At 54.6% G+C, this 27,981-nt stretch overlaps 1 protein-coding gene and 1 pseudogene across 2 annotated transcripts; one reads left to right on the forward strand and one right to left on the reverse strand.

The window, feature by feature from the left end:
- Positions 1–27,932, reverse strand: CHAF1B (chromatin assembly factor 1 subunit B). Of its 2 annotated transcripts, XM_036347277.1 has the most exons (15): positions 26,538–27,932; positions 23,301–23,598; positions 22,013–22,162; positions 21,446–21,578; positions 18,103–18,220; positions 17,658–17,761; positions 11,265–11,361; positions 9,727–9,811; positions 6,746–6,839; positions 5,654–5,723; positions 5,247–5,338; positions 3,773–3,926; positions 3,170–3,592; positions 1,485–1,573; positions 1–750 (listed from the first exon to the last, which is right to left on the reverse strand). In XM_036347277.1, exons 3-15 carry the CDS (start codon positions 22,136–22,138, stop codon positions 617–619), a joined length of 1,719 nt encoding a protein of 572 aa, XP_036203170.1. In that variant the 5' UTR covers positions 22,139–22,162; positions 23,301–23,598; positions 26,538–27,932; the 3' UTR covers positions 1–616. The 2 variants fall into 2 exon arrangements, with proteins under 2 accessions (XP_036203170.1, XP_036203171.1); XM_036347278.1 differs by lacking the exon at positions 26,538–27,932 and having other exon boundaries at positions 23,301–23,689.
- LOC118675819 lies at positions 25,908–26,307 on the forward strand (annotated as a pseudogene).
- Positions 27,933–27,981: the final 49 nt, after the last annotated feature.

The following is a 27,981-nucleotide window of genomic DNA, read 5'->3' on the forward strand; positions in this document are numbered from 1 at the left end:
TAAATCACTAAGTTACTTTTTCTTCTTTGAAAAATCAACCTAAAAAGTTAACCTATTTGGATACCAAATTGTATCTCAAGTAAAATCTCACCTCTCTCCTTAAAAAGAATGAAACAGTCTTTATGCCAAAGCAGGGGTGGGAGGACGAAGCTCCCTACCCCCAACTGCTTTTCCCCTTCACGCCGGTTTACTAACTGTTTAGAAGAAGCATTATTACCTTTAAAATCAGAACGCAAATAGAACAAACTGCTAAAAGCTAGCCCCCTATGTACAAGGGAAATCTGATAACCATTCGAACACCCGGCGTTCACCAGGCCCCCGTGAGGGCCTCGCTTCCGCAGGCTTTCCGGGAGGAGCGACTGGTGTTCACACCGGATAATGTTCGACGGGTCCAGCTCCAGAAACGTGTCGGGAGGGGGGGGGGGGCTGGGCCGGTGACATGTCCGCGTCTCAGGCAAACTCACACGAAGGCAGGAGCAGACCCTTCGCTGGGGGACGCCGGCCACGTGCAGCTTGGTCCAGGAATCAGGTCGGGGGCCCACCAGGCTCCTCTGACGCCCCGACCTGGGGTCGTCGGCCCTTCCCCGAGCGATGGGAGTCCCCAGCCGTGCAGCCTTCAAGCACAAGCCAGGTCTCCCCCCGGCTCCAGCCCCTGGGCGCCGCCTCTGTCCTCTGCGGGCCGGGGCCGCTTCCGCTCCGGGGGGCTGACCTGCACGTCTCCAGGCGGCTCTGAAGCGTTCACCGACAAGGCTGCCAAGTAAGCAAGACTTAAGTTAAGAGCTGATGCTACACAACACATCCTGGCCCTGGCTGGTCTGGCTCAATGAAGAGAGCACTGGCCTGCGGACTGAAGGGTTCGATTCCGGTCAAGGGCACATGCCCGGGTTGCAGGCTTGGTCCCCAGTGTGGGGCGTGCAGAAGGCAAGTGATCGATGCTTCTCTCTCATCATTGATGTTTCTATCTTTCTCTCCCTCTCCCTTCCTCTCCGAAATCAACAAAAATATATTTGTTTTAAAATTCTGTGCCCAGACAAGGAGTAAACTGCCTGGCAAGGTCCTATGTGCCTAGAATGGAGAGTCTGCCAGTGGGTCTCAACCCCAGGGGCCACTGTGCCTCCCAGGACAGCGGGCGAGCTGGTGACAGGTTAGAGTGTCAGGAGTGGGGGACGGGAACATCAGGGGGTGCTAATGAACACCCTGCCACACAGGACAGCCCCACCACCAAGCTTGACCTGCCCAGCGTGTGAGCAGCGCCGAGGCCGAGAGGCACCCCAGCACCCCCTGCTGGCAGCACCCAGCCCCGTGTTCCCGGGGAAGCGGGGAACCCCGAGAATGAACAGGCCAGTGAGTCTGCAGGGGGGCCAGGTCAGGTGCATCCTCGCTTTCTCAGAACCGACGTAAAATTAGCGGACGTTCATTTCCAAAAGAACAAAAGGGAAGATATTCTGCCCCCGAGGACATGGAGCCAGGACCAGACCCCTCACCTGGCTGGACCTCCGTGGGCGGGGCGGAAACCACACCGCCTGGCGCAGAATTCGGGGCGTCCGCCTTCAAGGGCATCACGGTCACTCTCCTGGTTAGAAGGGAAGGCGCATGGTGAATCCGTGTGGTAGGAACTGTGTCTAACAGCACATTCCAAAACCACCCAGAGGCGCCTGAGGCAGCAGCTGGTCATGTCACGCAAGGCGTTTATATGCACGGAGACGCGCCCGCGGGCTTAGTGGCCACGGATCACGCTGGTCATGTGACGTCACCACAGCCCTGACGTCACCACAGCCCTGACGTCGCCACCGCCCTGACGCCAGCTTACCCCTCAGCCGGCCACCAGTGTGCGCCCAGCCCTGCTCAGGCTTCCCCTACAGGCCGTTCTTTCTAAAACCCACAACCTCACTGTCCAACAACTATTCCTTTTTCAAAATTAACAACTGCAAGACGCTTGCAAGACACTAAGCGGGGAAAACGTAAATACCCCAAATATTTCACAGAACACCTTCCCCTCCGCCCCAAAAACACACAGAAGAGAAACCAAGCATCGCCGGTCTGCAGAGACCCGACTCGGGGCAGGACACCCCCAACCCCCGCGGTGGACCGGCCAGCGAAGTCACGTGAGTGAGCACAGCAGAGAGCCGCCCCAGTGCTTCCAGCACCTTCTGTCACCCCCACCCCCGGCCCAACGGCCCCCAGGAGTCTGTCTAAGGTGCAGTCTGTCTAGAAGGCCGGGAGGTGGGGCACCGGTGAGCAGGCAGCAGATGGAGCCGGGAGGTAACTTCCCCGACGTCCAGGGAGGAAACCGGCCAGCACAGCTGCTGGGGGCTGGGGATTAGGGGGTTAGGGGGTCAGGGGTGGGCGCGGTCCTCTCTGCAGCGGCGGCGGGACCTCGGGCCGATCTGCGGCTGCCTGATGAGAACCGGGGCACACAGCACTGCGCCAACGGGATGCTCTGCCGGCCGACAGACTCCCAGCTCACCAGGCGCCGTCTGCTGGCGGCAAGACGCCTCAAGGCGCCCACCACCGCGCAGTGCCCGCCACTGTGCTGGGCCAGAGGGGCTCACACCTCACGGGGAACAGCAGAAACGAAACCCCGGCCCGAATGTGACGTGTGACAGAGAGAAGGGCTGATGGAAGACACGAGTGTCCCCGGGGAGCAGTGTCCGGGCGTCCGGAGGAAGGTGGGTCAGAGGCCCCAGGCCGGGTGTGCTCTGGGGGCCGGGCTTTCCGGGGCGGGCTGGAGAGGAAGGCACCAGGGAAGGGGAGTGACCGCGGACAGTCCCGGCCTGCGGGTGGAGCCACACCTGTGCCACAGGTAGGAAGTGGGGGCCCCCGCAGGTGTGTGAGCCAGGAGGAGGCGCTCGGAATGAGGTTAAGAAACCTCTGGAGCCCTGGCTGGTGTGGTTCAGTGGCTAGAGCATCGGCCCTTGGGCTGAAGGGCCCTGGCACATGCCCAGTCAGGGCACATGCCCAGCTTGTAGGCCCGATCCCCAGCAGGGGGCGTGCATAAGGCAGCTAACCAATGATTCCCTCCCATCACTGATGTTTCTCTCCCCCTCTCCCTTCCTCTCTGAAATCAATAAAAACATATTTTAAAGAAAAAAAACTCGGGAGCAGCAGAGTCGTGCTGCCGGCACTTCGCCTGCTGACAGGGGCCCTGGCACCTCCATCCGGTCCTTACCGGGGTGCCTTGCTCCAGGCCTGCAGGGTGTGCAGGGTGACCCTCCGGGGCGGGGGCGCTTTTGGGGTCTGACTGCTGGGCGGGCTCTTCTCCTCCGAGGGCCTGGGCGCCGCGCCCCTGGCGGTGGCCGCGGTGGAGGGCGAGTCCTTGGGCGCTGGGGCTGCGGACGGCTTCCCCGGAGCGGGTGCTGAGCAGGGGCTGCCGGGGTCTGGGATTCTGCTGGCGGGGGTGCCCTCCCCCAGCCGGGGTCCCGGCGAGGACTCCTGTTGGGTCTGGCGCTTGGTTTTCTTCGCCGTCTCAGGAGTTCTCGTGCTCAGATCCGGCTTCCCTTTGAAAGGTGCTCCAAGCTCACCCTTCTCAAACGTCACGAAGGAGCAGTAGCCATCGGTGGAGGAAATGGCCAGGAAGGCCCCATCGCTGGACCTTTGTCCCCAGAGCAGGAGAAAAGGGTTAAGTTTTACCAAGTCTGCAGCCCTCGTCCCGCTCTCACTGTAGTTAGAAACGAAGTCAGGCCAGGCCGCAGCGTCCTCTGCAGGGAAAACGCGGCCGAGACCCCGTCTGTGCGCTGCCACGCCCCCTTCCCGGCCCGGCCCAGCCGCTCACCAGGAGATGTCGCTCAGGGTGTGGTAGTGGATGTTGGACACGTAGCCGAAAGGGAAGAGCTGCTGGGTGTCGTAGAAGAGCACGGAGTCCTCGGAAGCCACGGCGAACACCACGCGGTAGGGCAGGCGCACCAGCGGCCCCGGGGCCGGCCCGTCTGCAGGACACGGGGCAGGAAGGACAGTGACACCAGCACCAGCCAGGCTCCCGCAGGAACCACCAACTCCTGCCACGAGCCCTCTCCCCGGGACATATGGGATGTAATTCCTCTGCCGTGCAAAGGGATTTTATATATGAACTAGAGGCCCGGTGCACGAACTCGTGCAGGGGTGATGGAGGAGGGGAGAGGGACCGTGGGAGGTTGGCCAGCTGCCAGCCAAGGGAGGTTGGCTGTGGAAGCACACTGACCACCAGGGGGCAGCTCCTGCATTGAGTGTCTGCCACCTGGTGGTCAGTGCACGTCATAGTGACCAATCATTCCAGTCATTCAGCAGTAACAGTCGTTTAGGCTTTTATATATATAGATGCAGGAATGAACGAGAACTATGCGTGAACCAATGACACATGACAGGGTCCAAGAATCCTGGGCACCGAGGTGCAAAAGGAAGAGCATTTCTGATAAGGAAATACAGGGTCACACGGAAACATTGTATCAAGTGATGTTTTCATGCTCTTTCCAGTTCATTATATTCATTCGCATGAGACTTTAGAGGTGAAAAACAGCTCCCACTTCCAGCCTTGGAGCAACAGGGCCCCAATTTAGCCTCCGACTTCTTAAGACACTGACTGCCCAGCAGCAGTGAAGGCCAGCGACCCCCAAGCAGTGGGAAGTAAAGGCATGATGTGCTGCCGCAGCCTCAGCTCACCGCCTGGTCTCCAGGCCCAGCAGAGGGAGGGAACCCGGCAGTGCCCACACGTGCCCTGAGCTGCAGGGCTAGAGCGAGGCTCCAGGCTGCAGCAGGGACCTGCGGGGCCCGTTGTCTGAGCTGAGCACTGGCCGGTGCATGCGGGTAGGGAAGCGACCCAAGGCCCAAGCAAGAACAGGAAAGAGATGCCCGGCCAGTGTGGCTCAGTGGTTGAGCATCAACCCAGGAACCAAGAGGTCACGGTTCGATTCCCAGTCAGGGCACGTGCCCGGGTTGTGGGCTTGATCCCCAGTAGGGGGCGTGCAGAAGGCAACCGATCAATCATTCTCTCATCATTGATGTTTCTCTCTCTGATATCAATAAATATACATATATATATATATGTATATATATATGTATATATATATTTTTAGGTTGCCCTAAGCAAAGACAGTGTGTTCTAGATGCTGCCAACAACGGATACACAGTTTGGTAACATCAGTCTCTGTTCCAACTCCTCCGAGTAACCAAACTGAGCCAAACCCACATGCCCACCTTTCCGCGACTAAAACCCAAACCCCACCCGCCCTGGTGGCCTGCCTGACAGGAGACACCGCTGGGTTCTGATGTACCTGTGTCCGCCTCCGGCCTCAACTCAAAGTAGACGGGGCAGCAGCGGACAGCAAGCGTGGCTTTTCCGGGACACGGGAGATGCGCCACAGGCCTGGAGGCGAATCATGGGTTAGAGCAGTGGTTCTCAACCTTCCTAATGCCGCGACCCTTTAATACAGTTCCTCATGTTGTGGTGACCCCCAATTTCATTGTGACAAATTGAACATAATTAAAGCATAGTGATTAATCACAGAAACAATATGTAATTATGTATGTGTTTTCCGATGGTCTTAGGCGGCCCCTGTGAAAGGGTTGTTTGACCCCCAAAGGGGTCGCGGCCCACAGGTTGAGAACCGCTGGGTTAGAGAGGCCATGCTCAACAAAAGCAGAGAGAGGGCTGGCGTCCCCGAGTCCTTCAGGCGCTCACCTTTTCAGATTCTTCCTGGAGAAGAGGTACGTGGTGTTGGTTACATTTTCGCCAGACTCCACGCATCCGGCTGGGAGGCAGGGAGGCACTGTTATTAAACTGTCCACCAGCAAACCCAAGGCAGCCAATTCTGGTTTAAAGTCATTTTCCCAAGAGGTGGACTCCCTGGACAGTGTGTGCGATCGGGACAAATACAAACCTTCCGCACACCTGGGCTCAGCCTCACACTGGCTCCACCCACCTTCCTCTCACCTGAGGGCACAGCCACCTGAGGGCACAGCCGCCCGGAGCCTCGCCCAGGCCAGGGCAGGAAGAACATAAAGCTCTGTGCCTGCTTCCCGACCTCAGCTGCCATCCAGTCCGAGGGCCGAGACTGGCCTCTTCCCGTCTGCCTGACGGAGCCAGGAGCTGCCAGGAGACAGCCCTCTGCCGAAACCCCAGCCCTGCAGAGCTGACCCGCTCTGGCCCGCCCCACTGACGTCTCCACTCCACCCTCCCCAGGCCGCACTTGGCACAGCCAGACCCAGCGGAGAGCGACCTGCAGACACGGCTGCTCTTGGACACGTCTCCTTGTCTTCTCCTGCTGCATGAGCGCGCGCGCACACACATGCACACACGCACACACACGCACACACACACGCACACACGCACACGCACGCACACACGCGCGCACACATTCTCTCACATGTGACCACTGCGTATCCACCAGGAGGGCAGCAGCATCTCGCCCCATCCTTCCATCCCCAGGATCCACTCTGACAAACACCTCGCCAGCCCTGCATTCCCTCCAGGCTCACGTAACCCTGACAACCATATATACACACATAGCGGGCTTTAGTTTACTTTATAAAATGGGGTGTTATTTAGACTTTTCCTTATTTTGCTTCTCTTAGTCAACTACTCATGAAAGAGATCTTGCACAGCAACTAACGCTTTCGTTTTCCCTCTCTCCCACCCTCCTTGGTTTCCCTCCTCTTACATTTTCTCCAATTTTCACCTTATGCTAACCCACACCTTCTATGTGACACTGGCACTCCCGGAGGCGACACGCGGGCCCGCCCTGCACCCGCCCGCGAGCCCGGCTCCACGCACCTGGGGTGAGCAGCAGGGAGCCGTCGGGAGTGAAGCTCAGTCTCCGGAAGAACGACTTCATGCTGTCGTCGTGAAACATCCGGTAACTCCTGGCCTGAGGCACAGAGTGTCAGCATCACCCCAGCCTCCCAGAAAGGCTCACCGTTTCCTCCCGTGCGACCATTCATTATGACGATCATCAATAGAACCGAAACAACATATCACCAATCCAATACTCCCGTGGGACTGCGAGAGTACTCAGCCACGAACGGATCGCCCTTTTTTTCAGGAAAGCTTGTGTGTGCACGTGTGCGCAGGGGGGTATGTGCACATGTGTGCGTGCATGTGTGTGCACGTGTGTGAGTAACTGGTTTGTGTGGGGATGAGACTGGGGAAAAGCAAGAGGGTGACCGAGCCCTCTGCTTGCTGTCCGTGTGTAACTGAGAATTTCCACCCGAATAAAAGCATTTAAAAGGATGTAGTGATCATTAAACTGGCAGCCAGATCTTTCCGAACCACTCTTCTCGAGCTCCCTGTGGAAGGGCTGCGTGCGCCCCCACTTCAGGAACATTGGGGCATTAGTTCCAGGAACCCGGGGAAGCATCACCCTCGCTTCCCAAAGCGCGTGACCGCCCGCACCGCCAGCCACGGCCCACGCGGCCGTCACCAGCCCCTAGGCCTGGACGGCGCCCGGTCCCTGTTTTGTGCCAATAACCGACTGGCTGGCTCCCTTTTGCTGAAGCACCTGCTTCCGCAGCCTCCATTCCTGCAGGACTAGGACCTCTCTTCATTCGCCACTTCTTCCTAAGGTCGAAATCCCTCCTGTTCCTGAGCCGCCCGATGACCGGTCCCTGCTCTCTGCGCCCAGATCCTCCATCTTCCTGCCAAGATGCTGTCTGCACTGCCTGCTGCCGGGCCAGCCACCCCAAACCACTTGCCTCCGCACCTCGTGCCGGGATCCTCCAACCAGCATGCCCCACCCATGCTACACCTCGGAATCCACACCTCGGAGTCCACACCTCGGAATCCACACCTCGGAATCCACACCTAGAATCCACACCTCAGAGTCCACACCTCGGAATCCACACCTCAGGATCCACACCTCGGAGTCCACACCTCGGAATCCACACCTCGGAATCCACACCTCAGAGTCCACACCTCAGAGTCCACACCTCGGGATCCACACCTCGGGATCCACACCTCGGGATCCACACCTCGGAGTCCACACCTCGGAGTCCACACCTCAGAGTCCACACCTCGGGATCCACACCTCGGAGTCCACACCTCGGAGTCCACACCTCGGATCCACACCTCGGAGTCCACACCTCGGGATCCACACCTCGGGATCCACACCTCGGGATCCACACCTCGGGATCCACACCTCGGAAGCCACACCTCGAATCCACACCTCAGAAGCCACACCTCAGAAGCCACACCTCGAATCCACACCTCAGAATCCACACCTCAGAGTCCACACCTCAGAATTCACACCTCGGGATCCACACCTCAGAATCCACACCTCAGAATTCACATCTCGGAATCCACACCTCGGAGTCCACACCTCAGAATTCACACCTCAGGATCCACACCTAAAAATCCACACCTCGGAATCCACACCTCAGAAGCCACACCTCAGAATTCACATCTCGGAATCCACACCTCAGAGTCCACACCTCGGAATCCACACCTCAGAAGCCACACCTCGAATCCACACCTCAGAATCCACACCTCAGAATTCACATCTCGGAATCCACACCTCAGAAGCCACACCTCGAATCCACACCTCAGAATCCACACCTCGAATCCACACCTTGGAATCCACACCTCAGAATTCACATCTCGGAATCCACACCTCAGAAGCCACACCTCGGAATCCACACCTCAGAAGCCACACCTCGAATCCACACCTCAGAATCCACACCTCGGAGTACACACCTCGGAATCCACACCTCGAATCCACACCTCGGAATCCACACCTCAGAATTCACATCTCGGAATCCACACCTCAGAATCCACACCTCGAATCCACACCTCGGAATCCACACCTCGAATCCACACCTCGAATTCACACCTCAGGATCCACACCTCGGAATCCACACCCCAGAAGCCACACCTCAGAAGCCACACCTCGAATCCACACCTCAGAATCCACACCTCGGAGTCCACACCTCGAATCCACACCTCGAATCCACATCTCGGAATCCACACCTCGAATCCACACCTTGAATCCACACCTCGAATCCACACCTCAGAATCCACACCTCGGAGTCCACACCTCAGAATCCACACCTCGAATCCACACCTCGGAATCCACACCTCGAATCCACACCTCGGAATCCACACCTCGAATCCACACCTCGGAGTCCACACCTCAGAATCCACACCTCGAATCCACATCTCGGAATCCACACCTCGGAATCCACACCTCGAATCCACACCTCGAATCCACACCTCAGAATCCACACCTCGGAATCCACACCTCGGAGTCCACACCTCAGAATCCACACCTCGGAGTCCACACCTCAGAATCCACACCTCGAATCCACACCTCAGAATCCATACCTCGGAATCCACACCTCAGAATCCACACCTCGGAGTCCACACCTCAGAATCCACACCTCGAATCCACACCTCGGAATCCACACCTCAGAAGCCACACCTCGAATCCACACCTCGAATCCACACCTCGGACTCCGGAGGCCTGCCCATCTCCGGCTGGGTTAGCCCAGCTCTGGGGTGGCCAGGCCCCCGTAGTTTTTAATGCTTTCCTGGTGACTCCACGGGCAGCCTGGTTGGAAATCACTAGCCCCCATCATCGGCTCCCCTGGCGCCAGACAGGCCGGCCCACCACCCTAGCCGGGCCCCGACTGCCCGAGGGGAACCCTCACTGGGGTTCAGGTGTCGCTGAGACTGATTAAGCTGCAAGGCACGGAGGAGCTCAGACTTGCCTCCGCTCCACTGCATCGCGGCTGCCACGCAAAGCCCGGGCATCTCCTTCCTACCTCTCCCTCGGCGCCCGCGCCCGCCAGCATCTTCGAGACGTTGAAAGCCACGCGCTTCTTCTGTGTGCTGTACACCCTCAGGGTCCTAAAGGGAAAGGAAAGTCCGGTCTCGCTCTTCTGGCCAATGAACTGTCTCACAGAAACACTGTCACCCACACGGAGGGCGGCCTAGGCAATCTGTGGCCTGTGAAGGGAAACACACACCAGCTCCCCACTTACTCTCATTCCCGGGCACCTGAAATGAGACCTGCTACGATGAAAAGTGGTCGATAAATACTGAAAAGGGCCATTTTGACTGATGAGTAATATGCTTGGAACTCCTGATTTAAAAAAAAATTCTTTGTTCCAAGGACACAACTCAATGTGATTCACCAGTAAACATGGCAGTAGGTCCTCCTTTCGAAAGGGACGTGAGAGTTTACTTTTATATTAAACAGTCTCCTTAAAATCACTGCAGTGGCAACAAAAGGAAACCAATATCTAGCCCTACCATTGGTACCTCTGCTTAAGTCATCTATACTAATAAAAGGATAATATGCTAATTAGACTGGACGTCCTTCCGGATAAAGCCATGGTGGCGGGGGCCAAGGCAGAGGCAGTTAGGGGCAATCAGGCCGGCAGGGGAGAGCAGTTAGGGGTGATCAGGCCAGCAGGGGAGAGCAGTTAGGGGCAATCAGGCCAGCAAGGGAAAGTGGTTAGGGGCGATCAGGCAGGCAGGCAGGTGAGCGGTTAGGAGCCCGTGGTCCTGGATTAAGAGAGGGATTCCAGATTGGAGGGGGTGCAGGCCGGGCTGAGGGACCCCCCGCCCCCGTGCACGAATTTTGTGCACTGGGCCTCTAGTCTATATATATAAAAGCCTAAGTGACTGGTTGACCGGCCAGCAGCTATGACATGCACTGACCACCAGGGAGCAGATGCTCAACACAGGAGCAGAAACCACAGGCATGGAAACATGGAACAGACTAATGAATCTCAGAGGGAAAGGGGGAACGGGGAGGGCAAGAAGAGATTAACCAAAGATCTTATATGCATACTAGAGGCCCGGTGCACGGATTCGTGCACTGGTGGGGTCCCTCGGCCTGGCCTGTGGGGATTGGGCCAAAACCAGCTCTCCAACATCCCCGAGGGGTTCCAGATTGTGAGAGGGTACAGGCCAGGTTGAGGGTCCCCACCTCTAGTAGTTATCATAAAAGATCTTTTCTTTAAAAGTTGCCCATGAAATTCAGATCTAATTCTAAGCTCTTTCTGCATTCATTCACCTAGCCCGGCCGGCGTGGCTCAGTGGTTGAGCATCAACCTATGACATCCACCCATTCTATAGACTTACTACGTACTAACTTTGTGTAAGGTACTTGCTCTGATTAGTTTCCAATGTTTCTTATATTGAAAGAATAAGAAAACAAATTCTTTCTATGAAATTGAGACTCAAAGAACCAAAGCTAGAACCATGGCTTATATTGGCTAAGTTGTGATAAAATACCTCAGCAGAAAGTTTTAAGTAAACAGATATGAAGACAATTCTTCCAATACTCACGTACCGATCACAGCTCAGGGTCGCAATATACTGGCCCAAAGGATCCCAGGTAACTCCTTGTACATAACTTTTATGTTCATTAAAAATCGAGATCTTCTGTCCTACGAGAGAAGCACACAACAGCATAACCAAAACCTACTCCCGCACCAGAGTGGACACTGCAGTCAGTGTCATTGTCCTGACACTGTTCTGCCTTCAGCAGGCAGCAGGGGGACTGCCCCCAACACTGGGTCAGGCTCAGGCCACACAGGTCCTGTACAGCCCCATCCCCAGGCGCTCAGAGCCGGTGGCGGGACCAGGCAGGGCAAAGGGGTCAGTGAAAGGAAAGGAGGTGGACTAAGCAGACGCATGGGGAGAGGGAGCCATGGCAGTGGCTGCGGACTGCCAGGGGGAAGGTAAAGGGCCAAACTGACAAGATGAGGAGGAAGGAGGGTGGGCGACAGGAGCCCTGGACGAGGAAAAGGCCCCGGGCACTCACGGTGCGGCTAAGAGGAGCACCAAGAGGGAGTGACCTGGTGGTAAGGATGAACCTGAGGGAGCTTTTGGCGTTTTGTTTGTTAATCCTCACCCATGTATTTTCCCATTGGTTTTTTAGAGAGAATGGAAGAGGGGGAGAGACAGACAGAAACACTGATGTGAGAGACATCCACCAGTTCCCTCCCACACGTGCCCCCACTGGGGCTGGGGATCGAGCCTGCAACCCAGATACGTGCCCTTGACTGGAATCAAACCCGAGACCCTTCGGTAGGCAGGCCGATGCTCTAACTACTGAGAAACTGGCCAGGGCAAAACTGAGGTTTTGAAAAGACCATGGGGAGTGCCCCTGGTTAGGAGGTGAGGGTAGACCAGGTGAGAGAGAGGGCCTTAACCCGAGCAGCACTCGCAGGGATGGACAGGGACTGGCGGTGGGAGGTAGAAGGAAAACCAGAAGACCACCTGAAGAGAGAGGAAGTCATGAAGCCTTGGCCATGCTAGGAGCACCAGGACCCAGCTCTCTGAGGTGCCTTCCCTGCTCACTCCCCCGAGCCCTCTGCCATTCATCCGCCCAGCCCTCTGCCATGCCCCCAGCCCTCTGCCATTCCCCCAGCCCTCTGCCATTCAACCCCCAGCCCTCTGCCATGCCCCCAGCCCTCTTTGCTGCAGCGTCCCCTCCCCACCACCCACAAAGCTGGCCCCCACAGCTGCCAGCGCCTACCCATGTACAATGTGCATGCTTCAGGCTAACTCCCCCGCTCCTTCCTTAAACTCTGTCCAGGCAGTCTGCTGGGGTGACGGGGACCAGGGTGACGAAGGGGGCACAGGAGACCTGTGGGGTTTGGGGAGAACAGGAGTGGAATCCGACTCCCAGGTGGGGCCATAAAAAAAACCCTGAGGCTGGTGAGGATGGTGGGGAGTGGTCCAGTCTGCAGGGTGGCGGGTGTTACACCAGCTGCGCTCAGTCTGGGACTGGGACCTGAGACTGTCACCCGATCCGGCCTGGGGTTTGTCTTCGTGGGAAGGATGGAAGGAAGGGGCGAGGGAAGTGAGTGTTGATGAACAGCCCCTGGGGGAGCACGGGGCCGGGACTACCAGGCCAGGAAACAGAGCTCAGACCGAGGCTCCGGGAAGAAAAGAAAAGGTGTTGGGGACTGAAGGAGACGGCTGTGCTGGGAGAGTGGGCCCTGGGCTTCAGATGTCAGCGGTGGAGCAGCTAAAAGACCTGACACTGACGGGATGTGACAGCTGGGACCGCGTGCTCTCGTGAAGACAGGACTCAGGCTACGGAGGGGCCAAGGCGCTGGGCGGCAGCAGGAATCAGCACATAAGGAATTCCTTAAATTAAAATGCACCGACTGGCCCAGCCAGTGTGGCTCAGTGGGTGAGCATCGACCTGTGAACCAGGTCATGGTTTGATTCCTGGTCAGGGCACATGCCTGGGTTGCAGGCTCGATCCCCAGTGTGGGGTGTGCAGGAGGCAGCCGATCAATGATTCTCATCATTGATGTTTCTATCTCTCTCTCCCTCTCCCTCTCCCTTCCTCTCTGAAACCAGTAAAAATAAATTTTTTTAAAATATTGACTTTAAATAAGTTGCTTATGTTACATATTTTTTAAAAAAACACACCTTTACCCACATAAGACAGAGGTCTGAGACGTGACCCTGATTCCCACACTTCCTGCTAAGCTTGCTCCCCAGCCCCCCTCAACTTCCACCTCCACGCCCACCCCCGTGGTCCAGCTCAGGAAATGGCTCCAATATTCACCTGGTTGTCAAAAAGCTCGGAGTTACAGCCAATGCATCAAACCCTGTCAGCTCTTTCTACAAAGTATGTCCCAACCCAACCCTGCCACCCCCTTCCATCACTAGCACCCAGCCTAGCACTGTCACCCCCTGAATCACTCCTGCACCACTGACAGCGCCCCGGGCTCCCACCTGTGTCCTAGGACCCATTTGCCACATGCCACCTGGAGGCGTCTTTTTAAAATCCCCTTATTCTCCTGCTCAAACCCTTCGGCACCATGGGTCACAGAAGGCTGTGGCCGGGCCCCTCCCCGCTCCACCCTCAGTCCCCCAGCCCAGCCCAGCCCACCCCACCTCCTGTACAGTCCATTTCCTCCACACACACAGCCTCTGCACTTGCTGTTCCCACAGCTGGAATGCTCTTCCCAAAATAGCGCACCCCGCTTGCTGCCCAAATTCATTCAAGCCTCTGTTCAAACCCCACGGGCTGAGCCTTCCCGAATGACCTCCACTCCCCGACCCTACCGCCTCTACTACCTGACACCCGTAGGAGGCTGCCACCTTGTTCGTGTACTCTCCCAGCACCTGCGACAGTGCCCGGCATGCTGGCATGTTCAAGTTCATTACCGGGGCGCTGGCAGGACTGTCCAGGACAAGGGTCAGATTTGGGGATGAGAAGAAGTGACACTCGTCGTCCATTAGAAAGAGCGTGACGGAGACAGGGGATGATCGAGCGAGGTAAGCTAGAGGATGGGGTAGCTGACAGCACCCAGATAAAAGAGCAGCTGGTACAGAGGGGATGGAAGGGGACTGTGGTGGCAGGAGAATCACACCAGCCTGCACGACGGGAAAGGGAGGAAGAGGCTGGGAGAAAACATCACGCCTGAGTGAAGGACTGCAGGACTAGGTATCAGCCGCTACTGAGCTGTAGCTTTCATTGCTCTTTATATTCCTACTAGAGACCTGGTGCACGAAATTCGTGCATAGGGGGGTTGGGGGGATCCCTCAGCCAGGCCTGCACCCTCTCCAATCCAGGATCCCTCTCGCAATCTGGAACCACTGGCTCCTAACCACTCACCTGCCTGCCTGCCTGCCTGATCCCCCTAACCCTCTGCCAGCCTGATGCCCCTAACTGCTCTCCCCTGCCAGCCTGACCCCCTTAACTGCCTAACTGTTCTCCCCTGCCAGCCTGATCCCTCTAACTGCCTAACTGCTCTCCCCTCCTACCTGATCCCAATAACTGCCTAACTGCTCTCCCCTCCTGGCCTGATCCCCCTAACTGCCTAACTGCCACCTTCTCCCTTCTCCCACGGTGCTGCCTTCTCCCGCAGCCTCTGCAAAAGGGACCACGGTGCTGGACCGGGCCTTGGCCCTCACGGCCAGCACAGCCTTGGCCCGATCTGAGCTCCCTCGGCCCTTGCAGCTGCTATGGCTTTGTCTGGAAGGACATCCTCCCTAATTAGCATATTACCCTTTTATTAATATAAACTAGAGGCCCGGTACACAAAAATTTGTGCACTCGGGGGGGGAGGGGGGTCCCTCAGCCCAGCTTGTGCCCTCTCGCAGTCTGGGACCCCTCAGGAGATAATGACCTGCTGGCTTAGGCCTGCTCCCGGTGGCAGAGGGCAGGCCCAATCCCTAGGTGCAGCCCCTGGTCGGGCTCAGAGCAGGTCCGATTGGGGAGTTGGGGCGCTCCCCCGTCATGCACAGAGCAGGGTGATCGGGAGGTTGTGATGCCACCCTCAGTCACGCTCAGGGTAGGGCCGATTGGGGGGTTGGGGCACCGCCCCCTGTCATACTCAAGGCAGGGTCGATGGGGAGGTTGCGGCGCCACCCCCTATCACGCACAGAGCAGGGCCAATCAGGGGGTTGGGGCACTTCCCCCTGTCACTCACAGAGCAGGGCTCATCAGGGGGGTTGGGGCTCTGTACCCTGCCACGCACAGAGCAGGGCCCATCAGGGGGTTGGTGCGCCGCCCTCTATCACCCACAGAGCAGGGCCGATCAGGGGGTTGGGGCACCGCCACTCTCACACTCAGGGCAGGGCCAATGGGGAGGTTATGGCTCTACCCTGTCACACACAGAGCAGGGCCTGTAGGGGGTGGGGGGGTTGGGGCGCCGCACCCTGTCACACACAGAGCAGGGCCGATCAGGGGGTTGGGGAGCTCCCCCCTATCAGGCACAGAGCAGGGCTGATCAGGGGGTTGGGGCGCCTTCCCCTGTCACGAACAGAGCAGGTGGATAGGGAGGTTGTGGCCCCGCACCCTGTCACACACAGAGCCACAGGGCGATCAGGGGATTTGGGCGCTGCCCCGTCACGCTGATCCCGGTGCCGGGAGGCCTCGCGGCTCCACTGATCCTGGTGCTGGGAGGCATATTACCCTTTTACTATATAGGGTAGAGGCCTGGTGCACTGATGGGTGTCGGCTTGTTTGCCCTGCAGGGTGTCCTGGATCAGGGTGGGGGTCCCCACTGGGGTGCCTGGCCAGCCTGGGAGAGGGGATGATGGCTGTTTGCAGCTGGTGACACACCCTTCAGGGTGGGGGTCCCCACTGGGGTGCCTGGCCAGTCTGGGTGAGGGGCTGAGGCCTGTTTTCAGGCTGGGGGTGACTGAAGCTCCCAACCGCTCCTTTTTTTCTTTTTTTTTTTTTATTCTGGGCCAGCTTTAGCTTTGAGGCTTGGCTCCAGCTCTTAGGCCTCCGCTGCTGAAAATAGGTTTCTGGCCTTTGCTTACAATGTTGCGAATCTGCTGGCTGAAGCCCGGCAGACTAAAGCAGGTTTCTGGGGTTTTGTTTAGCTTCTATATTTGTTACATAGTTGCTTAGAGTTGCAGTTTAGAGGCCGGCAGCGGCAGGTAGGGAACGTTGGAGTCCTCTGTCACTGAAGCAAGCAAGCCTCATGTTAGTTTCAAGCTGCCTGGCTGCTGGCCACCATCTTGGCTGGCAGTTAATTTGCATATCTCCCTGATTAGCCAATGGGAAGGGTAGTGGTCGTACGCCAATTACTATGTTTCTCTTTTATTAGATTGGATAACTGCCAGAAACCAATTCTAGCATGTCATAATTGCAAGAGTTTCATCAAAAAGTTGATGGAACTTAGGGACTTAACAAGGGGTGAATCACACATGTAGTCACCTGTTGGGAATGGCTGAAGGCATTTCCCCAAACCTGAAAAGGGATGATTGCTTGGCTGCCAGACAGCTCAGGGCATCTTAATCTACATGATATTGCCTCCTACTGGCCAAACACCTGAACAGCCATAGGCTAATTCTTCCATTCTGACAATGCCTCTGTATATGAAAACCCTACCCTTTGAAGTGTATATCTCTGCCTCGCCTCAGGACAAATTGTGTTAATAAAAAGCATGGGGTCCTGAGACGAGGAGAACTTAGATCTTAGTTTCCTTTAAACTAGGCTCCTGACCCCCAATTGCCTTTCAAAATTATACTTCGTCTCTGGACTCCTATTTAATCTACACACAGCCTTCTCCAGATTCCTGAACACTTCTTGATGCAGGAACAAGAACCCCGGCAGGTAACTTCTCACGTGTCTACTGCATCCCCAACTAGAGAACAGGTTCTTTCAAAGCAGTGAGGGCCTGGCTGGCATGGCTCAGTGGTTGAGCATCAACCCTTGCACCAAGTTCGATTCCCGGTAAGGGCACAGGCCCGGGTTGCAGGCTCGATCCCCAGTGTGGGGCGTGTAGGAGGCAGCTGACCAGTGATTCTCTCTCATCATTGATGTTTCTATCTCTCTCTCCGTTCCTCTCTGAAATCAATAGAAATACTTTTTTTTTTTTTTTAAAGGCAGCAAAGTGCCTTCACCTCCTGAAATGGAACCTTGGTCCTGCCTATCAACACGGAGCGGGGAACGCCCCTGAATGGAGACTTCCCCAGAGCTAAGTGCCACGAGGGCAGGGGTCAGCTGTCCCTCCAAGGCTGCCTCCTGGGCACGGGGCACCCACCTTGCTCGGCACCAGGGACTCAGGGCACCACCCTAAACCCAGGCTTCCTGCCCAGGACCCTCAAACTGAGCTGGATACACGGCACCTGGGCTAATCCCCAACTCGTTTTCGCTCCTTAAAGAAACGCGTCTGATGCCTTTAAAGATAAAGCAGGTTAGGCTTTGTAGACACGTAGGATGTTCCTCCCCAGATAATAACAAATGCGTATCAGCTACCTTTACTGACGTCCCAGATGATGGCTGTGTTGTCCACAGAGGCGGAAGCCATCAAATTGCCATCGGTGGCCCAGCAGATATCGTACACATCTTCTAGGTGGCCCCTGGAATCCAGAGGGGGACGGGGGAAAGGAGAGAAAGAGGACAAGAAGTTTAAAGGCAGACCCAGGCACCACACGTTAGAATGGGATGTTAGAAACTGCCGCTGGGACTATTTGAGCTACAGCCACAACCGACCACATCCAAGGATATCTGTCTTTAAAACTGATTCGATTTTACTTGTTAGCAGAAACTCAGGAAATCCATTTTAATCATGCTTTTCTCTTTTAAAACCATTCTCTTATTTCTGTCTTGCATACGGAAAAGTTTCAAGGGAGATACAAAAGTCAGAGCGCACGGTCAGCTGAATGCAGCCCTCGGGGAGGACCAGCCCCGCCCCCGGCACCTCAGCGTCTTCACCACCGTCCAGTTCTCCTTGTTCAGCTCCGCCTCGTCCTCGTCCTGGAAGGCCACCTGCTCGGGCTCCTTGCTGTCGTTCACCTTCCACAGCAGAATGACCGCATCTGGCGGGATTAACGGGGACAAGCCTGCTTTACCGCTCGCCCTTCGCTCCCGGGTTTCAGGCTAATAAATAACAGGTGCCTGTTCAGCTGCGGCCGCGAGCATTTACTTCTAAGAATGCTGAGGGGAAAACAGGTTTGCCTTCTGAGCTAAAACCCCAAGATCAAACTCATACCAGATCAGAGCTAGACAAGTCGCCTTCAACAGAAGGGTCCCCTGGCCGGCCAATCACCACTGCAGAGCGACTAGCAAACCAAAAGGCAGAGCCGAGAAACAACCGAGTAAAAAGAAACCCGCGCCGGCGGGACAGCTCCGTCGGCTACGGCGCGCTCCCCACATGCAGGGTTGCAGGTTCCATCCCCAGTCAGGTCACATACGGGTATGCATCAAACAATGAATCATCAATACGAGGAACAAATGTCTCTCTCTCTCTTTGTCTCTCTCTCAAGTCAATAAATAAAAATTTTAAGTAAATTAAAAGGGGAAAAAAACAACCAGCAACGAAGAGCCACCAACACCAGGGATGGCAAATGTTTCCTAGCTGTGCAACCTTTAGCAAGTCGCCTGAGGCCTCAATTCCCCACTTGTAAACTGGGGGCAATAGCCCTAGCAGGTGTGGCTCAGTGGACAGAGCATCGGCCTGCAGACCAAAGGATCACAGGTTCGATTCTGGTCAAGGGCACGCACCTCAGTTACAGGCTCCTCTCTGGCCCGGGCCCTGGTCGGGCTCGTGCAAGAAGCAACCAATCGATGTGGTTCCCTCACATCAGTGTTTCTCTCTCTTTCCCTCTCTCTTCCACGCTCTCTAAAATCAAAGGGAAAATATCCTCAGGAGAGGATTAAAAAAGAAAGAGGAAATAAAATGGGGATAATAACAGGGGGGTTGTTGGGAGGATTAAATGAGTCAACAAGCATAAAGCACCACTTACAGCACCACGCCCCGCCCGGGGAAGCCCGTGTGTCAGCTAGTCATGTCGTGCACGCATCTCATACATTAGCCTGACGTCATCGATCGTCCACTCCCTAACCACCCGCGTTCTGAGTCACACTCACCACATTACCTCCCGCCCAGACACGGCTTCCCTCGGAGGCCAGGGAAGGGGGCATTCCCCTCCTATGACTGGATCCCAGGAGCTCGGTTGAACAGAGATGCGCCCCAACATGAGGACACACTCCACTTGCCAACAGCAGGTGCCTGGGCCTCCAGGGCCAAAGGGCTTTGCCGCCCGGGGCAACCTCACAGCAGACTGCCGGCCAGTCCCGCCAGGGGGCGCTCCCACTCACCACCCTTCCCCTCTCTGCCCACACTCAGGACACATGGGCACTGAATTTACCAACCAGGTCTCTTTTCCTCCTGCAAGCAAAGTCTGAGATTTCTGTTTTATTTTGCACTGGCTTCTAGACTGTTCTAGTGTTAAAGCATGGTAAAAAGATTTACTTTTTTTGTATAGTTTGAGTAGAGATAGGAAATATATAGAGGCCCAGTGCACAGGATTCATGCACTGGTGGGGGGCGTGGCCTGCGGGGATCGGCACACTGTGGGAGCACTCATCCCGGTCAGCCGAGCGGCTGTGGACCCTCCCTCTGAGCGGCTGCTCCCTGGTCTGGCATCTTCCATGGAGCCGGAGCACTCGCCTCTCCAGGGGACCTGATTGGGGCCCGGCCCAGGGACAACAGAGGTGGTGGAGTAGGCCTCAGTCCCACGTGGCCACGAACCCGCCTCCCAGCCTCCAGGGTCAGCTCTGCAAGCCCAATGGCAGCACGGTGTGACCTGTGGGTGTCCAGAGGAGGCAGCAGGGAGCCAGGAGGAGGAGCCTGGGGTGAGGAGGCAACGATCGCAGCCCAGGTTCCTGCCTGTTTGCCCGGGTTCACAGCACAGCAGCTCATCCTGGTCAGCTGAGTGGCACTCCCACTGTGGTAGCACACTGACCACCAGGGGGCAGCTCCTGCATTGAGTGTCTGCCCCCTGGTGGTCATTGTGTGTCATAGCGACTGGTCGTTCTGCCCAGGCTTTTATTATATAGGATGGAATCATTTTAACCAAACTGCTAAAATCATTCCCATTATGAAGGTTGAGGCCGGAGGAAAGGTTCCATTCTTGTTCTAACTGGCCTGGGAACTTAAACTTTCTGAACTTTCCGGTCCAGATCCAGTGCCCAGATATGCCCCTGGACAGACACCAGGCCTCCAGATAACTCTGACTGCCCTCTGAAGGGCTCAGTGTCCAGCACCTGACACCCATTCCCCAGACCACCAGATGGGATCAAACCCCTGGTGCCCACCCTCGAGCCCACCTGGCACCCATCACCCTCCCCGACACCTGACTGATGACCGTCCTGGGCGAATCCCAGGGCTAAGAATGCAGGACTGACAATTCTCAAGAATGTACTTTTGACCATAAGAAAAATTGAACTTTTCTTTCCTTTATGGAGCACTTCTTGGTTTTTGCCTGTGTTCCCAGTGGGTAAACTGTAAGACCCTTGAATAAGTCTTTCTCCTTTTTTACTAGCCTAAGCCTCCAGACTTTTCTTCAGGTCGTGGGACATGTTTTATGCCAAGAAGCACAAGCAGAAAATATAAATCAACCTACTTCCATGAAACAAACACGTTAGAGGGCCATGTGAACAATACCCCCTAAGCCAGTGGTTCTTAACCTTCCCACTGCTGCGACCCTTTAATACAGTTTCTCATGTTGTGGTGACCCCCAATTTCATTGTGACAAATTGAACATAATTAAAGCATAGTGATTAATCACAAAAACAATATGTAATTATACATGTGTTTTCCGATGGTCTTAGGCGACCCCTGTGAAAGGGTCGTTAGACCCCCAAAGGGGTCGCGACCCACAGGTTGAGAACCGCTGCCCTAAGCCAATTAACTAATTATACAGAAACATGGGACAGACTGTGATCACTTATACCTTCTACACTGACAGTTAAGCAAGGCCCGCACAGGGCCAGGAGACCCCGTCAGAATGGGAAACACCTCCTACTGTCTCCACGCCAGCCCAGAGGGAGCACGTGGGCAAGGAGGCATTTCCAGAGAGGTCTTCTCAGATAGTTTATGTTTGCTGCCCCCATCTGCTCGTGCGCCCCAGAACATAAACGAAAGATGGACGGGTCCAGCGACCTCTAACGTAAACAAGCCTTACTTGGCTCACGCCTCAGGGTTTGACAGGAGACACACGGATACGTGGCCTCTGAAGAACCTTGAAGTGCGACACTCACCGTCTCCTCCGGATGCTAAAACCTCCCCGTTTGGAGAGAAGCGCACGACATTGACGGCTTTGGTGTGGCGGGCCAGATTGGACAAAAATTCAACAATGGCCTTCCCGTCCGGTCCTTTTTCCACCTTCCAGACCTGTGGACACCAAAACACGCATCCAGAGCCACCCAGAGTGAGCACCTGCCCTGCTCCGCGCACTAAAATAACCCTCTGCTTATGTTCAGGAAGACGACGTAGCTTTTCTTTTGAAACATAAAAGGAAGGAACTTGTGTCTGAGCCATAAGCCCACAGTCCCACTGCTGAGTGTCCTCCCTCCGGCCTCGTTCTAGTCCAGACTGGTCCCCGATGGGGACCTGGCTCGGGTTCTAAAAGCACAGGGATCAAGTCCCCTTAATCTGACCCAAGGAGAAAGCGGCTTCTTTCGGTTTCCTTGTTCCCTCCCGGCCCTGAGAGTGCGTCCCTCTGGGCTAGATGAGGAAGTATGGAGTTGGCTGGCATCAGCTTTAAATGGAAGCCTGGAGAATGCTGCCTCAGCGGGGCTCCCTGTGCTTGCCCCTCCCCGACTGACCCTCACGGCGGTGTCCACGCCCGCGGACGCCAGCCTGTGGACCCTCCCGGCCGCGCCGTGCTGGAAGTCCAGGCTGTACACCGGCTCCTTGTTGTGCCAGGCGATCTCGCAAGTGATGACCTTCATCCTCCCGAGTCGCGGGCAGCGTTCCTGTTCCAAAGACAGAGGAAAGCTGAAGACCGGTGGTGATGAACTGAAGAGGAGAGCTGGGAATCGGAACACTTGTTATGAGCCAGGAGTCCTAACCACGGAAAATGCACGCTGGCAGCCCAGGTTGCTACAGCATCGTCCCGATACATACACCAAGGTGGCCCGCAGGGTCGCAGGTCAGGGCACATCCAAGAAGCAACCAATAATGGTTAGAATAAGTGGAACAAATCATGTTTCTCCCTCGGTCTCTCTCTTCCTTCCTCTCTCTCTCAAATCAATCAACAATTTTTTTTAATGCACGCTGTACTGGAAAACATGCGAATATGTCCTGACACACCTTGCAAGTTGCACCTAAAGTGCTCTGTTGAGCCCTAGCCGGTTTGGCTCAGTGGATAGAGCGTTTTGGCCTGTGGACGGAAGGGTCCAGGTTCGATTCCAGTCAAGGGCACATGCCTGGGTTGGGGGCTCCATGCCAGGCAAGGGGGGTGCAGGAGGCAGCCGATCGGTGATTCTCTCATCATTGATGTTTCTCTCTCTCTCTCTCTGAAATCAACAAAAATATTTTTTTTTAAATGCTCTGTTGAGCCCTGGCTGTTAGGTTTGTTCTCCTGCTACTTGGAAAAGCAAAACGGAACACGCAGGCAGAGAAAATCAGGAGGCCCGCGGGCTGTGCCCCCGCCCCCGCTTAGTGGCGATTGGGGCGCGCAGAGGGAGCCAGAGGGGCCAGCGAGGGAACCCCACTTCCCAGGAGCCTAGCCGCCTGGTGAAGGGAGCTCCCAGGAGGAGGAGCCCCCAGGAGGAGGGGACTATCCGGGAGAGGGGGCTGCCCGGGGGCTGCAAAAGGAAGGGGCCAGGGCCGCGAGGGAACCCTGCTCCCGGGGACGGGGCCTCCGGGGCCAGGGGACCCCCTCCCCAGGCCGCACGCCCGGGTAGCCGAGGCCTGGCCCGGCGGGGAGGAGACCGCGGGGCCCAGGCCGGGGCCTGGGCGGGAACCGGCCGCCGGAACGCGCGCCGCTCCGGAGGCGTCCCTGTCCCCGCCGCCGGCCCTCAGCGGGAGCCTCTCGCCCCTGCCCGGCCGGCGCGGCCCGGTTCAGAGACCCCCGGGGACGCGGGAGCCCCACCTACAGGGAGAACTCACCTACAGGGACCCGGTCATTCAGCGGCTCCAGCGCGCGCTCCGCTTCCCGCGCGCCACAGGCCCCGCCCCGTGGGAGGGGCTACAGGGCGCCCCGCCCCCGGGCGCCGAGCGTGGTGGCCCTGCGCCGCGGAGGCGTCCAATCAGGGCCAGCTCCTGCCGGCTCCGCGGAGCGCTCCCGCGGCGGGAGGGTGAGAGAGTCGTCCATTCATTCGTTCATCTCTTCTTCCCGTGTGGGTTCATTCTTCTAGCAACCATCCCAGCACATGGGCCACGCTGGGCCGCAAGCTGACGCCGAGGCCTACCCTCGGGAAACGCACAGGCGGTAAGAGGAGGAAGGAGCGGCCCTGCAGGACCGGACCTCCCAGACCCGCCCAAGACTCCCGTCTTTCCCTGGGGCAACGGGCTTTTGAGCTGTAACCTGTCTCGGGCCCTGTCTTGGTCTCTAGAATTTCAATCAATAAAAGACTGTCCTCGACATCCTGTAGTCATGTACGCAAGGAATTATAATAAAAAGGTAAAGTGGCCCTAGCTGGTTTGGTTCCGTGGGTAGAGCGTCGGCCCGCGGACTGAATGGTCCTGGGTTCGATTCCGGTCCAAGGGCACATGCAGGGGTTTTGGGCTCGACCCCCAGTAGGGGTCGTGCAGGAGGCAGCCCTTCAATGAGTCTCTCTCATTGATGTTTCTCCCTCTCCCTTCCTCTCTGAGATAAATTTAAATAGATAAGTGAATGAAACCACGTGCTCTTGTTATGCCCATATTTCAAGATCCCCCAAGACAGACCACCAGGGAGCCCAGTCCCATGCAAAAGCATAGAGTCTTTTATTCAAGCCCGGGACATGGTCCCGTCCCCTCCCCCCCCCCCCCCCATTACTGGATGCAAGAGAGAGTCCCAAGTCCCAAGGGAACAAAGAATTTATAGGGCTTGGGGTTAGGGGGTGGGGGCACCCTCTGACCACTGATTTGGCCGATTCCGGTTGGTTGAGTGAGGGCCCGGGGCTAGTGACGCAAGGGCAGGGTATAGCTAGGGTCTGGTTACACAAAGACAGGGGGGTGGCTAGCATACTCTTGGCCTTGGGCTAGTTTCCCCCGCTTTCCCATTGGCCGAGATAAGGGCAAGCTGAGTAACTGATACATCTGTGGCTTTTTCTTGGAAGAGGGGATAAGGACACAGCTATCAGTCCTGTTCTGTTCTTTCATTCTTACAGTCCCAAGGACAAGGTTATTTCAGATGTGAAGGCTCCAAGGAAGTCTGAAGAGAAGGGGCATTTAAAGGCTTCAGGTGGTAGAGTTTGGGGTAAGCAGCTGGGAAGTGAGGACTCGCACTAAAGAATATCACAGTGGCAACAGAGCAGAGTGGGAGCAGTGGGACCTGTGATGGGAAAGGATGGGTGGGCAATGCCCTGGAAGTTTTGCAGGCCAAGGGATTTTGCAAAAGGAATGCTACCCTGTGCAGCCTGGAAGAAAGCCTCCCCCAGGTGACTCTCCCACCCCCACATCCCCTCCTCTTTCTCCCTGGATGTCATGGCACTGAAATCAACCAGGTCTCTTTATCCTTTTGGGAACAAATATTGAGGTTTGTTCTTTATATATTGGCTTCTAAAAGATTTGGGACTTACACTCTGGACATACTTGAAAAAGTGTGTGTGGTGTCTATTAATTCCCATAATAACCTTTTTTATAATGTCTTGCAAGGGACGAGAAATAAATGAGCATTAGGAGCAATTTGTTTGAATTTGATACAAATATGTATCTAATGTAAAGATAAAAACTTAAATATAAACTGGACGCATTTATATGTGTGCAACTACTTTCTGGAAAGACATACAAAACACAATGGTGGTTACCCCTTAGGGAGGTGGTGAGGAAGTCTTTCCACTCTACCATTCTGTTCCAGTTCGACTGTTCCCCCTTCCCCTCCTCACACATCCCAGTGAGAAAGTGGCCACGCTGGTCCTGAGTTTGTTTCAGGAACCACCCGCGTTCAACGTTTGCAAATGGTCCTGTCGGGTACAAATGAATGGTTCTTGGCTCTGATGGCTTACTGGGAGGCCTTAAAAACTACTGATATCTGGTCCAATCCCAAAGACTCTGACTTAATATGGGGTGCAGCCTGGACCGGGAGTCTACAGGACCCCCAGGTGGTTCTAATATGCCACTGGGGGTGCGAACCACCAGTATATGCCATCTTAATCACTCCTCAATGACGACTAATGACCTAATGGGCTGTGTGACAGCAAGAATCAAGCATCTGGACCATGTGCCGTCGTCAGCAGCCTCTGCACGGAAACGTGGGGCCCAGGTGATGGACATCTACATGACACGCCACTCCAGCCTGCTGTGTCAACTCATAGCTCTCACTGATTTTGTAGCCTTAGCGGAATAAAGTGGGTCTTTGTTGGGATTGTGGACTGCCTTCTCATGCTGTTTTTAATTAGGATAAGCAACACTGCCCTCCTACACTAGCCTTTTACAAATGTAATTTAACAAAAAAGGTAGATAACTCTACCTAAATGGGATATATGCCATGAGAGTCCACGTTACTCTCGGTCAAACTTGTTAGCCTCTTTCTCTTCAATGAGGCAGCCAGGCAGCGTCCCCAACGCAGAGATGCAGATCTTTGTGAAGGCCCTGACTGGTGAGGCCACTGTCCTTGAGGTCGAGCCCAGTGACATCACTGAGAATGTCAAAGCTAAAATCCATGTGGGCAAACAACTGGAGGACGGCCGAACTCTGATGACAACAGTCACAGAGCCCACCCTGCACCTGGCGCCTCGTCTGCGGGGGCCGGCATCAGAGCCTCCCTCCACTAGCTCGCGCACAAGTACCACTGCAACAAAATGATCAGCAAGTGTTCCGCCCGCCTGAACCCCCTGCTGTCAAGCGCCTCAGGAAGTGCGGCCACACCAACAACCTGCACCCCAGAAGGCTGAGTAAGGCCCCTCTCCACCACCTCCTCAGCCCACAGGCGGCCTTCTGCCTGACTCCTGTGACCCTGAGGCCTCACTAAAGTCGCTCTTTTGTTGATTGACTGGAGCAGTTAAAAAAAAACAAAAACCTGTTAGCCATATTTTCAAAAGAACCCTATCTTAGCAGTATTTTCTTAAAAGGTGAAAAATATACCAACACTTCCCCATTAAAAGCCAAATAATATCCATAAAATATATTTTTTGCAAGAATATAGCTAACCAAAAGGAAAAAATAGCAAATTCCAGAAAGAATGGCTACATAAATACTCACCAACTTAGACTGCTGCCATTTAAACAGTTTCTTCAGACCGGATGGTTAGACACAGAAAGCGTTCCTTCCCGAGTGTAACCATAAGCACTCATGCTCACTCCCTCAGCAGCTCAGTCTGAGTCTAAGGACACAGTCGGGTCTTCCAAACAGAACTGTAGTAAAATGTGCTCAACTTTAGGGTCCTTAGTGAACACAATTTTAGTTTTCAAAATATAATTTGAATACAGAATTCTTTAAAAGTAATATCTGAAGAATTAGCCATCGTATATATTTTTATTTTATTATAAGAACTTTTAAGTTTGGGGCAGATACAATTGTGACAGAAAACCAGCTTCATACCAAAAATACACTTTCAATTACTTTATCAAGCAAATAAAACAATCTTCATTTATTTGCTTTTTCTAGAACTTAATGTACAGTAAAAATTTTATATTCTATGTGACAGATATGTAATTAAACATACATACAAAAAAAGAACATGTATTGAATGTTCAGAAAAAGTAAAAATAAATAGCAATGATAAAACTTTGGAAAAAATAATGCACATTTTAGTTGTGGGAAATTAATTATATATACACAGTTAAACTTAATAGAAAGTCATCTCTTTAAAATTGCACAAAACAAGGGACCAAGAAAAGCAATTTAATGGCATGTGATACCATAATCATAGGGCAATTTGTTGCTTAACTCCAGGACATAGAACACTTAGGTTCGTAATACAATGAAAGGTATGCAGTATTGTTCGAGAAAGATTGTCTTCCCCAACTCACTTAACCTGTAGTGATCCTATAAAAAAGGCTGCACAGGAAATTTCATTAAAAGAAATATTAGCAATTATTGTGCCCACTCCATGCTAAGCAGCCAAAAATGGGCTTAAAAGTAAACATGGTCACACAGTTAATATACTTGATAATTTTTTATACTAAAGATTATTTCCTTGTTGTATAAAAACACTTTAACAATGATTGGCAATCTCAGCATGAAAATATCCCGGCAAAGTGGATGGAGAGTTTCTGCTTACCTTATTTTCAGGAAAAAAATATTTCAGGAGATAAGCATTTATAGAAAAGGAAAGTTAATGCTCAATTCACTTACAACTTATCAGGAGTATTAATCCATTTTTTACAAATGCCTATTTAAACTTCTCTGTAAGAAAATGAAAGGTAGCATTTCCATTTGCATTTATGTATGGCACAGCCCTCACTCGGTTCAGATAAAAATACACTTTGGGAAACCAGAAAAGATTGCACAAAGGTTAGGGGCAACCTGAAAACCTCTTGGTGAAAAACACTTATGTCCTTTAGGGCAATAAAAAAATATGTGCAGACTTAATTACAAATATTTACATTTTAAAACAGAAACATGAGTTAGCTATTCAGCTGCTCAATATCAATGATTCACAGGCATTTCAAACGGTGTGATAATGTGTCCACACGTTTGTGGC

This window comes from Myotis myotis, unplaced genomic scaffold, assembly GCF_014108235.1.
Source record: "Myotis myotis isolate mMyoMyo1 unplaced genomic scaffold, mMyoMyo1.p scaffold_m19_p_2, whole genome shotgun sequence".
NCBI lineage: Eukaryota > Metazoa > Chordata > Mammalia > Chiroptera > Vespertilionidae > Myotis > Myotis myotis.